The 17,358-nt window shown below is 49.0% G+C and overlaps 1 protein-coding gene across 3 annotated transcripts in view; it reads left to right on the forward strand.

The window, feature by feature from the left end:
* The window catches only part of PGS1 (phosphatidylglycerophosphate synthase 1), a 45,620-nt gene that overhangs the window by 1,526 nt on the left and 26,736 nt on the right, over nt 1-17,358 (forward strand). For all 3 annotated transcript variants that reach the window (XM_039476323.2, XM_074389017.1, XM_039476324.2), the window contains exons 2-3: nt 11,251-11,440; nt 15,586-15,663. In XM_039476323.2, the coding sequence (XP_039332257.1) occupies nt 11,251-11,440; nt 15,586-15,663 (268 nt within the window). The remainder of the gene's footprint in view (nt 1-11,250; nt 11,441-15,585; nt 15,664-17,358) is intronic.

Raw genomic sequence — 17,358 nt, forward strand, 5'->3', positions numbered from 1 at the left:
TTGATTACTAAAGGATGTTGGGACAGTTGACACAAATTCTTTTTAAAAAATCTCTCATGAGTGTGCTTGTTTTTTTTTTGGTGGGGGGGCAGTTTGGCAGTGGAGATAGTCTAAATTGACTTTTCTAAAGTCTTTTGTAAGTAGTGTGAGTGGATGCAGTTTGTGTGCTTTCATCTTCATTCAGCTGAGAGAGAAGATTGTTTCTCTGGGACAGCAGTTCAACCAGCAACTCAGTTTCTTGGGCATTAAGACAGAAGTTCTTGTTTTATAATCCTTGGAAATAATGGCTATGGTAGGACCAAGAAATAAAACCAGCATTGAGTGGTAGTGTAGGTTTCTGAGCCTTTCTTTGCCTTATTCGGTGCAGTTTTTTCTGAATTGTGTGGCTTTGGGTGTTGGAGTTATTCATGTGTATTGTGGCTGCTCACCCCTTATTGGCTGCTAACTTTCATTTCTTCTTCTTTATTCAGTTGCATCTCCCAATTTCTCATTCCCCGAATGATGTGGTTTCTTGTAACTCGCTAATCATTGATTCATTGATAATAGTTGTGTGCAATCATGAGCTTAAATTATTTTAGGGTTTAGCTTGTCTATCTGAGTCAGCTGTTGGAGGGCCAGTGAACCCTCGTGAGGGGAACATTCCTTTTACTGCCGCGGTTTCCTTTCAGGCATAGAGACAGCCGCAGAGACAGAGAACACTACTTAAAATTATTTCTAATTAATGATTTAGAAGTACTGTCATTTCCTCTTAAGCTAGCATCTGACTCATTATCATTAGGGACCGCTGGGTCCATTAATTTTTTTTTTTTTTTTTTGAGACGGAGTTTCACTCTTGTTACCCAGGCTGGAGTGCAATGGCGCGATCTCGGTTCACCGCAACCTCCGCCTCCTGGGTTCAGGCAATTCTCCTGTCTCAGCCTCCTGAGTAGCTGAGATTACAGGCACGTGCCACCATGCCCAGCTAATTTTTTGTATTTTTAGTAGAGACGGGGTTTCACCATGTTGACCAGGATGGTCTCGATCTCTTGACCTTGTGATCCACCCGCCTCGACCTCCCAAAGTGCTGGGATTACAGGCTTGAGCCACCGCCCCCGGCCTGGGTCCATTAATTTATTCATCATGTGTGTATTGAGCACTGCTGTGCTGTGCTAGGTACTCCGGAAGCAAAGATGAAGACAGCCCCACCTCCAAGATGCACAGACCCATAAACAATGATAAGAAATAGGTAGAAGGGCCGGGCGCGGTGGCTCAAGCCTGTAATCCCAGCACTTTGGGGGGGCCGAGATGGGTGGATCACGAGGTCGAGAGATCGAGACCATCCTGGTCAACATGGTGAAACCCCGTCTCTACTAAAAATACAAAAAATTAGCTGGGCATGGTGGCACGTGCCTGTAATCCCAGCTACTCAGGAGGCTGAGGCAGGAGAATTGCCTGAATCCAGGAGGCAGAGGTTGCGGTGAGCCGAGGTCGAGCCATTGCACTCCAGCCTGAGTAACAAGAGCGAAACTCCGTCTCAAAAAAAAAAAAAAAAAAAAAAAAGAAATAGGTAGAAGGTCATGGCAGTACCTTGGAGAGGTCATGGAAGGCTTCCTGGTGCAATGGCTCAGAGCTGTTTTGAAGGAGGGGTAGGAGTAGGCAGGTTGGGTGAAGAAGATGGGGAGTGGATGTTCAAGGAATGATGGTGAGTGACATGGATGGCAGCGAAAGGCAAATCTGAGGTCCCGCCAACACTGAAACCATTTCCAGGAGCTGACTGAGGGTACCAAGCAGGGGTTGGGGGGAGGGAGGAAGAGGAGCTAGGAGCGAGCCAGTGTGGGTCAGAGACCCAGGAAGACAAGTTCTGAGATTCCATGTATGATTTCTTTTGATTCTGGTTCAGCCTGAGATGGTGGGGGCTTTAATGTGAAGTCAGGGGCAGTGGGAGCAGAAAAGAGGGCTGGGTTAGAATTAGTCCTGATGGGGCACATGGATATTGGTACGTTTCACGAAAGCAGGGAGTGAAAAAGAGGCTCAGGTTTTGAGGATAACGGATCTCGGCGCACCAAAACCTCTGCCTCTCAGGTTCAAGCAGTTCTCTGCCTCAACCTCAGGAGCATCTGGGATTACAGGCGCGTGCCACATTTGGGTCATGTTAATCAGTATCCAGGTTTCTCCAGGTGAGGTGTCCAGTGTCCAGCTGAGTGGCAGAACTGGAGCTCAGGAGAGGGAGATGGATGCTTCAGACAGGGTTTTTTAGAGTCATCCAGCCACACAGAAAGGTCTTATTACTTGGAGTAGATGAGACCAAGTGGGAATTATTTCATGAGGACATTAGTTACTGCTGATCTTGAACTTGCCTACCATACAAGGAAATATTTTATATGTGGCTTACTTTTTTTCCTGTTTAAACTGTTTTCAGTTTTAGCTATCTGTGCAGAACTATCTTTATGTTTGAAACTTTTTCACAATTCTAGGAGCTTGTGAGTGTGTGTGTTGGATGGGTAGGGGGTTCCTCACTTCTCAGAATTATAAGAGGGATACAGGTAGCAGCAGATTGTTTTCAATTAGATTTTCTTCCACTGTAGTGGCAGGTCACTTGTTTATAAGTAGTTTCTACTCTGAGGGACCACCAGATTTCCAGAGGTATGTAGGGATTCAGTCTTCCTTACTTTTTAGAGTTAAGTGTAACCATCTCTTCGTTTATTTATAGCAGTATAATGGATGGGAAGGAGATATTTAGAATTAAAGCATAGTTTTGGCAAATAATTCAGGTTGGATCTTGCAGTGAATTTAAAGATTTACAGTGGACAGACTTTCCCAATTGTAGCTTTGAGTTAATGGTACACGAGTATCCCTGAGCATGTTATAGTTGGTGATGAGTTCGACTCAATCAGTTGTCTGCTGGTAGGCAGGTAGAAACTGGCCTGGGATTAAAATGGTCTGAATGAGAATCCCTTTGTAGTAGCATGATCTGATTAATGTAAATGGGTCGGTTTTGAGGGTGCTAGGAGTCAGGCTGGCTGAAGCCCTTTGGAGTCATAGAATCTGTGATCGGTTCTCATCAGGCACTTTAATGTGCCTGGTACATTTGGCTACCCAAGCTGTATTTTGAGTTATAAATATATTTTGGATTTCTGGCCCCCAGTGTAATTGATTTCCTTTTGGCTACGCCAAGAGGACAGTCACCTAGTCAGCATGTGGCCGATTGCTGGCAGCCCGGGCCTCTTGTGCCTGACTTGTTATGGGAGTTCAGCAGGCCGTTGGTCTTTTGTAACCTACGGGAATCCACACTCATTTCCCTTCCTCGGGGTTAGGTCTTGCATTAGTCAGGAGCAGCCGCCTGCTGCCAGGGTTGCAGGAAGTACGGTACCTTCATGTCGTTTCTGGAGCCTTTCTCAGGAAGTGTTATGACTGTTGCTTTTTCTCATCAGTTCACTTTTTTACATTTAAATAATTGTGACTGAGGGGGTAGGGTGAGTTTTTCTCAAAAAGTAGTTTCTGAAAATATCGCAATCCAGAGAGCTCAGTTTCTTTTAAAAAACTTCTTTCTGTTTTCATCGTTTTGTACAGATTTGGATGAGCTCCAGGCCGCAGTCTGTACCTTATGGTTAAACAAGGGCCCCTGGACCTTCAGACCGCGCCTGTGAGGGACACTGGATGACCAACCTGTGTTCTGTTCAGAGAGCGCAGCTTCCGCCCTGCTTAGCAAGGAAGCCCTGCAGCTTTACTGTACTCTGTTCAGAGTCCCACATACCCTGTTTTGAAAAAAACCCCAAGAATTTGGCCTGTTACTTGAGTCTCATTGGTAGTGGGTGACATTAAGTACTGCAGCTCTAGGGGAAACATGTGTTCTCTGACACCAGGAGAAGCTGGGAAAGGGGCGTCTAAAGGTGCAGTGTAGACCACGGTGTAATTCCCTGGTGTTTGCCTGTCTTCAGTGGCATCCTTCTCTGAGAACGCAGGAGCTCGGTAGGGCCTCTAGGCGCTGCTGACACGCAGAGGAGAAGGGCGAGAGGTGCCGGTGTTTTCCACAAAGCAGAGTGCGCACAGCTGCAAAACGGTGGCGTGGAAAACCGTCTCCCCACAAAAGGGAGAGGTGACTTCTCTTTTCCCCAGCTTTCTTTTGTAACCGGGTGTCTTCCATAGCTTCTCAGCTGCTTCCTGCTCTCATTGTTTCAGTTTGGCTGATTATTGTGAGCTCAGGTCCCACTGAGGCCTCCAATGGGGGTTTGTGTGTGGGGGGGTGCATCGTCCCGCCTGGGGCTGCCTGCGTGGCTAGGCAGCCGTCCACTCTCCTTGCTTGGTGGTGGCCCCAGTCCTGGCTCGCCGCTTCCTTCTCGAGGAAGATGTGGATCTTCCTCGAGATGATGGGAAGAAATTTTCCTCCTCTCCCCGAGGTACCCTGCTGCCGCCTTTTGTCCTCTCTCTTGGTAGAGCAATGGGCCCCCAGGTCAGGGGTCCTAAGCACCCAGGCCCAGCCCACTCCTCAGTTCAGTGAATTTGCCTGCAAAGATTCCGAGGGAAGCCTTAACTCAGGTGGCTGAACCTTTCCCAGTCAGGCATCCTGTGGGTGGTGCCGGAGCCGGGCTGCTGGCCAGTCCTCTGAGGAGATGCTGGTCTCGTTTCACCTTCAGAATGGCAGGCTGAGGATTGTTTTGCATTGTCTGTTCATTTGTTTTGGTTGTTGCTGAGGTTGGTGTGATGGTGAAGTACACTTGGTCTGATTTTGAATGCTGGGGCATTGGTGGTAGGGAGTATCACCGGTTCTTGACCTGGTCCTGTTCTCTAAACTTCTCCAATATTCCTGAGTAAAGGAGTGGTCTTTATCGAGGAAAGGGTGGCAGAACCTCATTATCTGACTTCCCAGCCCTCGCCACTTCCTCTTTCCTATAACTAGAACTGGGAGCTAGATGGTGTCTAGAAAGAGATGATTCAGGGGCGCCCAGGTCTCACTGTGGAAATTGTGTGTGTACTGGTTTAGTTCTCTAAATGGTGAGTGTGACATGTAACTAGGCTTTTTTGGTAAAATAACCACAGCCTCTCTGCCTCCTCCCGTCTCTTGGGGCTTAGCTTTGGGACTGGGCCATGTGGTTTCTTGGTAAGCCTCCCTGGGGTGGGGAATTGCTTGTGCAGGTGGTCAGCCCCTGGAGGCTGGGATTGCTGTGCGGTGGGGCTGCTGCTAGCACGGAGTTCAACCTTTTCTGAGAAAATTCCCAGGAGTTATGTTGTAGAAAGCCGGGAACTCACCCCCATGGGGTTCTGGCTGATGTGAAGGAAGAAAATAGGCCCTTGAGCATCTAGCAGTGTAGATTCAGAGCAGGAGTTGGCTCTTTATACCCTGGCTGATGGGCTTCAGTTAGATGATGATGATTTTTTTTTTTTTTTTTTTTTTTTTGAGGAGAAACTTTCTCCGTTGCTCAGGCTAAAGTGCAGTGTGATCTCTGCAGCCTTCACTCTAGGTTCACGCGATTCTCCTGACCCAGCTTCCCAAGTAGCTGGGACTATTGGCACGCGCCACCACACCCAGCTAATTTTTATATTTTTAGTAGAGATGGGGTTTCTACTGAGTTGCTGGGATTACAGGCATGTACCACCATATCTGGCTAATTTTTGTATTTTTAGTAGAGATGGGGTTTTGTGATGTTGGCCAGGCTGGTATCGAACTCCTGACCTCAGGTGATCTGACTGCCCTGGCCTCCCAAAGTGCTGGGACTACAGGTGTTAGCCACCACGGCTGGCCATTTTTTTTTTTTTTTTTCCTTTTCTGAGGTGGAGTCTTACTCTGTAATCCAGGCTGGAGTGCAGTGGCATGATCTTGGCTCACTGTGGCCTTGAATTTCTGGGTTTAAGCAATCTTCCTGCCTCAACCTCCCTAGTAGCTGGGACTATAGATGCACGCCACCATGCCTGGCTAACTTTTAATTTTTCTAGAAAGGGGGTTTCTCTATGTTGCCGAAGTTGGTCTTGAACTCCTGGCCTCAAGTGATCCTTCTGCGTCAGCCTCCTGAAGTGCTAGGATTATAGGCACTTGCCACTGTGCTTGGCCATTTGGTTTTGTTGAGTGACACCAGTCCAGATGTGGTCTCCGTGGCATATGGTGTAATTGTGGGGACTTGTGTAAAACAGTTGGCCCCTGTTTTAAGCACCTTCCTTTTTGGGGCATATCAAATTGTCACTTGAAGTTTGAGTCTCCTCCATAATGTCTCTATGAAACTAAATTGGCTTTCAGCTGCTTCTCCTCTCTAACAAAAATAAACCTGTCAGTACACAGATTAAACAGGAAGCCAACATAAAAAAGCCTTCAAGAGCTCTTGGCCTGAGGCCCTGGTGGAACATTCCCAGCAAGAGCTGCCTGGTAAGAAGGAGACCTGCTTAGGATAGCCCTGGGGCCTCTGGGCTCATCAGTCTTGTGCCTGCCAAAGTGGGTTTCTGCAGGTAGGACGGAGGTGATAGGTGGACCCTGACACCTGTGTAGACTCCATGTGTCTGTGTGTGTTTTCTCTGGACTGTTGAGACCCTCTTGAGTTTTTCTGCTGAGAGTGTTCTTGTTGGTTCCTGCTTGCTTGCTTGCTTTCTGCACTTGACCTCCAGGATCTGGACTATTGAAGACCTCTTGGGTTTTTCTGCTGAGAGTGGTCTTGCTAGTTCCTGCTTCTTTCTTTCTTTCTTTTTTTTCTTTTTTGTTTTTTTGAGATAGAGTCTTGTTCTGTTGCCAGGAGCCAGGCTGGAGTGCAGTGGTCCTATCTTGGCTCACTGCAACCTCTACCTCCCGGGTTCAAGCAGTTCTCCTGCCTCAGCCTCGTGAGTAGCTGGGACTATAGGCGCATGCCACCATGCCAGCTAATTTTTGTATTTTAGTGGAGACGGAGTTTCACTGTATTGGCCAGGATGGTCTCGATCTCTTGACCTTGTGATCTGCCTGTCTCTGCCTCCCAAAGTGTTGGGATTATAGGTGTGAGCCACTGTGCTGGGCGCTTCTTTCTTTCTTTTCTTTTCTTTCTTCTTTCCTTTTTCCTTTCCCTTTCCCTTTGTTCTTTCTTTCTTCTTTCCTCTTTCTTTCTGTACTTGACCTCCAGGATTAAGCAGTTGTCCCACCTCAGCCTCCCGAGTAGCTGGGACTACAGTGCCTCCACGCCTGGCTAATTTTTTTTTTTTTTAAATTTTTTGTAGAGACAGGGTCTTGCTATGTTGCCCAGGCTGGTCCGGAGCTCCTGACTTCAAGCGATTCTCCTGTCTTAGACTCCAGAGTGCTGGGATTATAGGTGTGAGCCATTGCACCCAGCCCAGTCCCTGCTGCTTATGTTTGTTTACACTGCTGGCAACACCCTCCTCTCTGCACTCCATGTTTGAGTCCTGCCAGCTTTCTGAGGCCTACTGGAGGTAGAACGCTGCAGAACCTCCCAGTAGCCCAGGCGTCATCAGCTCCCCTTTTTTGATGCCTTGAAGCACATGCACTATTTGAACATTGATTTAATTTTAGCATCTTTTCTTGAGTTCTTAGATGATGTCAGGTATGTAAGTCTGTGAGCCCACCAAGGTTGTGGGAGGCAGAGACTGCCTGGTTCGTTTGTGCCCTCCATGGTATGTCACATGTGCTCACATGCTGGCTTTGTTGATGGTTAAGTTGGACTTAGGGTTAAGTTGAACTTGCCCTCTCCTGGGTTGCTGTGTGCCAAGGAGTGTTTCCTTGTCTTCCCTTTTTTTTGGGGGCGGGGGAGTAGAGTCTCTGTTACCCAGGTTAGAGTGTGGTGGCACGATCTCGGCTCATTGCAACCTCTGCCTCCTGGTTTCACGCAATTCTCCTGCTTCAGCCACGCCTGGCTAATTTTTGTATTTTTAGTAGAGATGGGGTTTCACCATGTTGGCCAGGCTGGTGTTGAACTCCTGACCTCAGGTGATCCACCTGCCTTTGCCTCCCAAGGTGCTGGGATTAGAGGCGTGAGCCACTCTACCTGGCCCTTTTCTTTTTTTTTTTTGAGATGGAGTTTTGCTCTTGTTGCTCAGGCTGGAGTGCAATGGCATGCTCTTGGCTCACCGCAACCTCTGCCTCCTGGATTCAAGCGATTCTCCTAGTCTCAGCTTCCTGAGTAGCTGGGATTACAGACATCCACCACCATACCTGGCTAATTTCATATTTTTAACTAGAGATGGAGTTTCTCCATGTTGGTCAGGCTGGTCTTGAACTCCCGACCACAGGTGATCCACCCGCCTCAGCCTCCCAAAGTGCTGGGATTACAGGCTTGAACTACTGCACCTGGCCCCACTTTTTTTGTTTTCTTTTATTTCTTGAGATGAAGTCTCGCTCTGTTGCTCAGACTGGCGTGCAGTGGTGTCTTCTTGGCTCACTGCAACCTCTGCCTCCCGGGTTCAAGCGATTCTCCTGCCTCAGCCTCCTGAATAGCTGGGATTACAGGCACCCACCATCATACCTGGCTAATTTTTTTTGTCTTTTTAGTAGAGTCGGGGTTTCACTATATTGGTCAGGCTGGTTTTGAACTCCTGACCTCAAGTGATCTGCCCTCCTCAGCCTGCCAAACTGCTAGATAGGCATGAGCCACTGTGCCTGGCTGCGGCTCTCACCTTCTCTGAAGGCTGTGTGACCTGGAGCAGTACAGGTGGCACCTGGTTTTTGGGTGGTCTGAGAGATGGCAGAGGTGCCGTGAGGCAGAGGAGACATTGATCTGCTGCTGCTGTTGCCCGTTTCCCCCACCACAGACCGTGTCTCATTGGTGAATATCGGACTCCAGGCCCCCTTGGGGCCTCAGGTTGATGGGTTGCTGTGCACCTTTCCCATTGTCTCTTGGTTTCTGCTGCACTGAAGGGTCCTTCCCTCTCCTCTCTCTAGCACTGCAGGAGGGTGGCCCAGGACGTGGGAAACCCAGCAGCGGGAAACCCAGGCAGCATCGAGCCCTGCTTTACACATCTAGGCCTTTCATTTGCAAGCTGATGCCCGGGAGTGTCATCACTCTCTCTAGAGACAGTGGGGGAGAACAGCTGTTTCCCACCTCTGCCCTGGGTGGCCACGGCCAGTCCCAGACTTCCAGGATCCACAGAGCCAGCACCTTCTGCTGTTGACTAAGGTTTTCTTGGCAGTGAATTGGGCATGACCAGTGGGCTTTCTGGGAAGTGCAGCTGTGGGCCATCTGGTGTCTGTGCAGGAACATTTACGAACCCGGGGAAGATTCAGGGCTTTATCATGAAGCAAGCAAGTGAAATCATCTTCCTGGAATTTGTGGCCATTCAGACCTTGGGATTGTTTGAACGTCCTCTTCCCCTGAGTCCCTCTTGAGATCACATACTGAAGTGGATTTTCCTGCTGCTGTTTGCAGGACCAGGATTCATAGTAGGTCAGGTTTGTGTGGGGTTCTCGGCATACAGTGCCTCCGCCCCTGTCCCCCGCAGGTTTTTCAGTCATTGAGCAGCAGAAATGCAGTTCTGGGCAGAAACACATCTCCTCCAGCCTCAGCCTCAGTGGAGTGTGGCGTCTGCCAGAGGTGCAGCTTTGTGTGGTCAGGCCAACACTGGCCAGAGATGGTGTGTGACCCCCCCCCAAAGAGGATGTGTCTGATGCTGCAGGGTCATGGCTCATCATCACTTTTTTTTTTTTTTCTTGAGACAGTTTTATTCTTGTTGTCCAGGCTGCAGTGCAATGGCACTCTTAGCTCACTGCAACCTCTCCCTCCTAGTTCAAGCAATGCTCCTGCCTCAGCCTCCTGAGTAGCTGGGAGAACAGGCGCCGGCCACCATACGCGACTAATTTTTTTGTATTTTTATTTTTAGTAGAGATGGGGTTTCACTGTGTCGGCCAGGCTGATCTTTGAACTCCTGACCTCAGGTAATCTACCTACGTCAGCCTCCCAAAGTGCTGGGTTTACAGGTGTGGGCCTCCGTGCCCAGCCAGGGCTCATCACTCTTGAGAGGAGCTCATTTTCTCCGTTCTCTTCCTGCTCCAGCTTTTGTTTCCAAGTCTGATTTTAATTGATTGAGACAGGATCTCGCTGTGTCACCCAGGCTGGAATGCAAAGGCATGATCATAGCTGGAAGAACAGCCTTGGGCTCAGGCAATCCTCCTGCCTCAGCCTGCTGAGTAGCTGGGACTACAGGCGTGTGCCACCACGTCCAGCTAATTCTAAAAAAATTTTTTTCTGAGACCAAGTCTTGCTCTGTCAGCCAGACTGGAGTGTAGTGGCTTGATCTCTACTCACTGCAACATCTGCCTCCCGGGTTTAAGTGATTCTCCTGCCACAGCCTCCCAAGTAGCTGGGATTACAGGCATCTGCCTCACACACCCAGCTAGTTTTTATATTTTTAGTAAAGACAGAGTTTCAGCATGTTGGCCAGGCTGGTCTTGAACTCCTGACTTCAGGTGATCTCAAAGTGCTGGGATTACAGGTGTGAGCCACCGTGCCTGGCTGGAAATTGGATTTTTAAAGAGAAGTTTCTTTTTCTGGGTGCTTCCTTGAATAGAAAACTTGTTTATATCCTGATTCATAAAGCAGCGCATCTGGGCTGTAATCATCAGACTCCTGCCAGACTTACTCTTGTGGTAGGTTCTTTTAGTGGTGGGCTGTAGGCAGATTTTTTTTTTTTTTTTTTTTTTTCCCCTTGAGATGGAGTTTCGCTCTTGTTGCCCAGGCTGGAGTGTAATGGCATGATCTCAGCTCACCACAACCTCCGCCTCTCTGGTTCAAGTGATTTTCCTGCGTCAGTCTCCTGAGTAGCTGGGATTACAGGCATGTGCCATCATGCCCAGCTAATTTTGTATTTTTAGTAGAGACAGGGTTTTCCATGTTGGCCAAGCTGGTCTCGAACGCCGGACCTCAGGCGATTTGCCCACCTCGGCTTCCGAAAGTGCTGGGATTACAGGCGTGAGCTACTGTGCCCAGCCTGTAGGCAAATTTTTTTGAGGTAGAGTCATTAGAAGGTTGCCATGTGGTGGCAAACCATGTGAGAGCTTTTGTGAGTTTACTTGTGGATGCTCTAAATGATTTCTTGAGTTGTCTGGAATCACAGTGTGGATTTATCTATAGGTATTGACACTTCTCAAGTGGTGCTTAATTAGTAGGCTCTTTAAGGAATAAGAGGAATGGGGGCTGAAGGAAAAACCCTTTAGCAGCGCTTAAGTTGGGCCCACTTTTTAAAATGTTCTAGAAAATCTGACATTCATAAAACAAAAACACGCTCATCTCCCAGCCCCTCTTCACCCCCCAGTAACTGAGAGGGGCTTCTGCAGAAGTATTTGAGGTATAACCCTGTTGCATATTTCTTTAGGTCACCATGGCTGTTACTGGCTCCCTTGCTGTCCCCAGCTGTTCCCCAGGTCACCTCCCCACCATGTTGCCTGTGTCCAGAAGGTGTGCACCGGTTCCAGTGGATCAGAAACCTGGTTCCAGAATTTGGAGTCTCCAGTTCTCATGTCAGGGTGCTTTCTTCCCCGGCAGAGTTTTTTGAGCTCATGAAGGTAAGTTGTGTCTAAAGGAAGAAAAGTTTGAGTTAGAGCTTTTGGGGGATCAGATTGCTGAGTCCTGAGTGCTTTCTAGTCTAGAAGCTGTTGCTAGCTGCTCAGCTTATTCCTTTTGGGTTTTACCTGTCAGGTTTCAGCTCATGGATGGCTGAGCTGAGCCACAGTCAGAAACTTACCTGTCGGGCCAGTGTCTCAGGTGGAGAAGCTCTGAGGAGGCAACAGTAAGAACAAGGACCTAGCCTTTATTTTATTTTGTTATTTTATTTTATTTTATTTTATTTTATTTTTTGAGACGGAGTTTCGCTCTTGTTACCCAGGCTGGAGTGCAATGGCGCGATCTCGGCTCACTGCAACCTCCGCCTCCTGGGTTCAGGCAATTCTCCTGTCTCAGCCTCCTGAGTAGCTGGGATTACAGGCATGCACCACTATGCCCAGCTAATTTTTTTTATTTTTAGTAGAGACGGGGTTTCACCTTGTTGACCAAGGTTGGTCTCAATCTCTTGACCTTGTGATCCACCCGCCTTGGCCTCCCAAAGTGCTGGGATTACGGGCTTGAGCCACCACGCCCGGCCCTAATTTTTGTATTTTTGATAGAGACGGGGGTTTCACTATGTTGCCCAAGCTGGTCTCGAACTCCTGACCTTGTGATCTGCCCGCCTCGACCTCCCCCAATGCTGGGATTACATGCGTGAGCCACTGCGCCAGGCCTGGACTTTGATTCTTGTGGGCACACTGATTCCTTTTGTTCCGTGGTGAAGTTGTGGACCATGAAAAGGGAGGTTAGTGAGGACCTGTGGGCTGCATGGGTATGTCCTTGCTAAAGGTGACAGGGAAGGAGGGCACCCTTATCTAGTCTGTGCATGATGGACCCCTGACCCTGGAATCATCTCCAGACACAGTAGTGTCATCTTGGTAGATGTAATTGATAGGATGTAGAAACCTGTGTGTGGGGATTTGATACGCATGAAGAGGCCTTTTAAGATAACTGGGGAATTTAGACATCCTGATCTAAGCCTTGTTGTCTTGGCTCTTTAGGAACTCTTGTCTTAAGTGTGTGCCTTTCCTCTCCTGGTAGTGATGAAAGTTTTGTGTTTGGGGGTTCGGCTTTCAACATGTTACTCAGGTTTACATGCCACATCTAGTTATTCTGGTTAAACTGCTAATTGGAATGAAGTAATTCAACACTAACGAATTTTTTTTTTTGAGACAGAGTCTCGCTCTGTCACCAGGCGCCAGGCTGGAGTGCAGTGGCGTGATCTCGGCTCACTGCAACCTCCGCCTCCTGGGTTCAAGCAATCCTCCTGCCTTGCTGAGTAGCTGGGACTACAGGCGTTCACCACCATGCCCAGCTAATTTTTGTATTTTTGGCAGAAACGGGGTTTCACCATGTTGGCCAAGATGGTCTCGATCTCTTGACCTCATGATCCACCCGCCTTGGCCTCCCAAAGTTCTGGGATTACAGGCGTGAGCCACTGCGCCCGGCCTGCACTAACGAATTTATAACAGCGTGAACTCCCTGAGTGTGTATCAGCGATGATATTAGAATGAATGTCTGGCCGGGCTCGCTGGCTCACGCCTGTCATCCCAGCACTGTGGGAGGCCGAGGCGGGTGGATCACCTGAGGTCAGGAGTTCGAGACCAGCTGGCCAGTGTGGTGAAACCCTGTCTCTACTAAAAATACAAAAGGGCGGTGCACACCTGTAATCCTGGCTACTCGGACGCTGAGGCAGGAGAATCACTTGAACCCGGCTGAACCCAGGAGGCAGAGGTTGCAGTGAGCTGAGATTGCACCACTGCACTCCAGACTGGGTGACAGAGCAAGACTCTATCTAAAAAAAAAAAAACCAAAAAAAACCAGAACGAACGTCTGATGGGGCTGGGCAAGCAGGCAGAATGCTGGGAGACAATAGGAAATGCAGGTAGAGACTCACCTTTGTGCAGAAAATGAACTCTCAGTCATTTGAATGGCTGCCCATTTCTCTCCTTTTGCCCTCTCGTTCTGTTGATCCACACTTACCGTAATTTCTGGCTGGCTCATTCCAGAACGCATTCTCTGTGTGCGTGCGTGCACACAGGCGTGCCCTTTTGTTCTCCCCTCTCACCCGCCTGCCTGTGCTGCTTGTCTGTCCTGGTCATGCTTGTTTGTGCCGAATGATGCTGCAACTGTTGGCTCTTGGCTCCTACTTGGTTCTCTCCTTGGCTTGGAGAAACAGGTTTTTCACAGGCAATTCTCTGTCCTTATCAGCTCTGGGAGGTTGACTGACTGTCTGCATGTGGTGATTCCCTGGCCAGGAGGTCGTCCCTGCCTGAGGAGGGTGGACCTGCAGAGAGTGGGAAGGGGGTGGAGGGGCTTGCCCCCGGAGGCTGAGAAGACACCAGGGGCTGCTTTTCCTGCCATCTGGGCTGAACTGTGGGCAGATTGTCCTGGCTTGTGGCATGCTGAGTAGCATGTGTTTCTTTCCAGGGCACATAGCAAGAAGAGAAGACAATGCTGGTTTCTGCCTGGTCCTCATGCCTTCATTATAGCTGTAGGGCCTGGTGTCCTGTAGTAAACAGTCAGAGATGCTTTGCTTGCCTGGACTAAATTGTCTTATGCCTTATTTATTTTTTCCTTTTCTTTATAATCATCAACCCCACAAACATCTATTTCACTTGGTAACAAAACAAAGGAAATAGCAACCTTGGAAAGTTGCTTTGCTTTTTCCTTGTCCGGAAACCTTTCCTAGTGATCATTCATGTTTCTGTCTACTCAAGTTGCCTGTCTTCCTGTGTTGAGGATGTGGGGTGGGCTGTGATGTTCCTTCTGAAAGGGAAGCAGGTAGATGTGAAGCTGTCTCCTTCTCATCTGCATCGGAGACCTGTGTATCTTTTGGGGTTTGACCTTTGGTACACTGCCATTCTTTGCATCCCTGCTTCCTCCTCCGGAATGGGGCTGCTAGGGAGAGGACCTGGCTGTTAGGACTGATTTGGGATGCCATCTTTGGGCATTGGTGCGTTCTGCTCACGTGTCTGTATACCTATCTCTCTACATTTCAAAAGTGATGTGTGCTCGGTATGGACGTTGGAAACTGTGCAGATGGGTAGAAAGTGAAGAGGACAGGTTTGTGTCCATACTCCCCTTCCTTTGAGCTCTGCTCTTTGGGGGACAGTTTGCTACGTATTCTTCATGCTTCTGCAGACACGTGTGCCTGCCTGCGTGCTGTGTGCAGGAGTGAGGCGTAAGAGGCGGGAGAACGGGTCATTTGCTGTCTCAGCAATCCATTGTGGATGTTTGTGGCAGTATGCACAGATTGCCTTCATTCTTCTTTGTTTTGAGACAGAGTCTTGCTCTGTTGCCCAGGCTGGAGTGCAGTGTTGTGATCACAGCTCGCAAGTGATTCTTCCGCCTCAGCCTCCCAAGTGGCTGGGATTACAGGCATGTGCCACCATGGCCTGGCTAATCTTTATGCTTTTATTTATTATATTTAAAATTTTTTTTATTTTTTGAGATGGAGGTAAACTCTTGTTGCCCAGGCTGGAGAGCAATCATGCAGTCTTGGCTCATTGCAACCTCCACCTCCTGGGTTCAAGTGATTCGTCTACTTTGGTCTCCCGAGCAGTTGGGATTATAGGCGTGCGCCACCACACCCAGCTAATTTTTTGTATTTTTAGTAGAGATGAGGTTTCTCCATGTTGGTTAGGCTGGTCTTGAACTCTGGACCTCAGGTGATCTGCCTGCCTTGGCCTCCCAAAGTGCTGGAATTAGATGCATGAGCCACTGTGCCCAGCCAAATCTTTGTTTTTAGTAGAACGGGGTTTCGCCATGTTGGCCAGGCTGGCCTCAAGTGATCTACCTGGCTTGGCCTCTCAAAGTGCTGGGATTATAGGCGTGAGCCACCACACCCAGCCGGCTTTCATTCTTCTTAATGGCTGCGCTGCATTTTAGAGTTGTCCTAGACTGTGCTTTACTTTGCAGGCTGTTTTCACTTAGGATTGTGGTTACCATACACATTTTCAGCTTGCTTTAAATAATGATCGGTGAAGACATAGGATAGGATAGTTCAGCATGGAGTGTGATTTGCCTCCTAGGTCAAAGGGTTCTATTTTCTTAGTGAACCGTGAAAATGATGCATGTGAATTTTGATTTTTTTCTCCTCTTTCAGGGGCAGATAAGAGTGGCCAAGAGGCGAGTCGTGATGGCATCCCTCTACCTGGGCACAGGTCCTTTGGAACAGGAGCTGGTAAGGTTTTGGGGGAGATGGTCCTGGCAGCAGCATGCCACAACTCTTTGCGCCATGGAGTTGGTGTGGAACGGCCCTTTCTTGGTCCCCATGGCACAGCCAGCTCTTGGTTTTGTTGCCCCAGATATGGGCATGTCAGGAGGGCCTGGTGAGGAGAGCGTGGGGAGGCCTGGTCTGGGCCCTCTGGCCTCACTGGCAGAGTCCTCCTGCGCACACAGAACCCCAGGCAGCTCTGTCTCGGCCAACTGTGTCTGGGGCTCGGCTTCATGCTCTGCAGGCTGGAGTGGCCTGTGAGCTAAGAAACAGTGGTTTTTACATTTTCTTTTTTTTCTTTTCTTTTTTTTTTTTTTTTGAGACGGAGTTTTGCTCTTGTTACCCAGGCTGGAGTGTAATGGCGCGATCTCGGCTCACCGCAACCTCCGCCTCCTGGGTTCAGGCAATTCTCCTGCCTCAGCCTCCTGAGTAGCTGGGATTACAGGCATGCGCCACCATGCCCAGCTAATTTTTTGTATTTTTAGTAGAGACGGGGTTTCACCATGTTGACCAGGTTGGTCTCGATCTCTCGATCTTGTGATCCACCCGCCTTGGCCTCCCAAAGTGCTGGGATTACAGGCTTGAGCCACCGCGCCCGGCTGGTTTTTACATTTTCAAATAATTGGGGAAGAAAAAAATATTTTGTGACTTATGAAAAATTTAAATTTCTGTATTGGTCAATAACATTTTATTGGAACACAGCCACACTCATTCATTTGTGTATTACCTGTGGCTGCTTTCATGCTGCAGTGGCAGAACCCATCTGGTCCGTAAAGCTCCAATAATTTACTCTCTGGCCGTTTACAGAAAAGGCTTTCTGACCCCATACTAGACTAATGGGCCCGAGTGCAAGTTAGGCTGGCTGGCCAGCCGGCTCTGCCAAGAGCTGGTGTCAGGTGCCAGGGCTGCAGCCAGCCTTGTTCCCCTCGGACTTGCCATTGTGCCACACTGGCAAGGTGGCACAGATAGGTGGGTAGGAAGGAGCCAGCGGTCACCAGGTTTGTATGAGGTGTTCGGGTAGCGCAGGTTCTGGTGCATGGCAGGACCGGCGGTTCAGCTGAAGTGAGTCTGTGAATGAGATCACTTCTTTATCTGAGTCTCCGGGGATTGCCATCTGCTCGGTATAGTGAAATGGATGGGCCTGTTGCCCAGAGTTAGTGCTGTTTCTTGGTCTGTCCTTGTTCAGAGTCACAGGTGGGAGCTGTAGGGATTGGAGCGTGGAGAGGGAGGGCAGTGGATTCACATGAGCAGTCCTCCCCTCTCTGCCTCTCCTAGGAAGTAGGCCTCCTTCTGTTTTTAGGATATACCCTCCATTCCAAGTCTGGGAGCCTGTCTGTTCTCATGAGAGAAGAATATAATGCCCACACTGTGGAGAGTGGCCAGTGGGCAGGTTGTGTCTTGGACTCATTTATTTGGCAAATACTTACTAAGTGCTCTTTATGAGGAGGGCACTGTTTGTTGTGTCTGTTTGAGGATTGTCTGTGTTGAAATGTTCGTAGAACTTGGTGTCATAGTGTTTCCAGGGTGGCAAGGGCCGGCTATCGGGCAGCATGCCTCTGCCTGTAGGTCCCCCTTCCCTTCCTAGAGGCCTGGGCTGATCAGAGCCCCTGGGTGGCTGCTTCTGATGATCATGAAGGGGCTCTCAGACAGAAAGCTTTTGTG

Source organism: Saimiri boliviensis, chromosome 17 (genome assembly GCF_048565385.1).
Source record: "Saimiri boliviensis isolate mSaiBol1 chromosome 17, mSaiBol1.pri, whole genome shotgun sequence".
NCBI lineage: Eukaryota > Metazoa > Chordata > Mammalia > Primates > Cebidae > Saimiri > Saimiri boliviensis.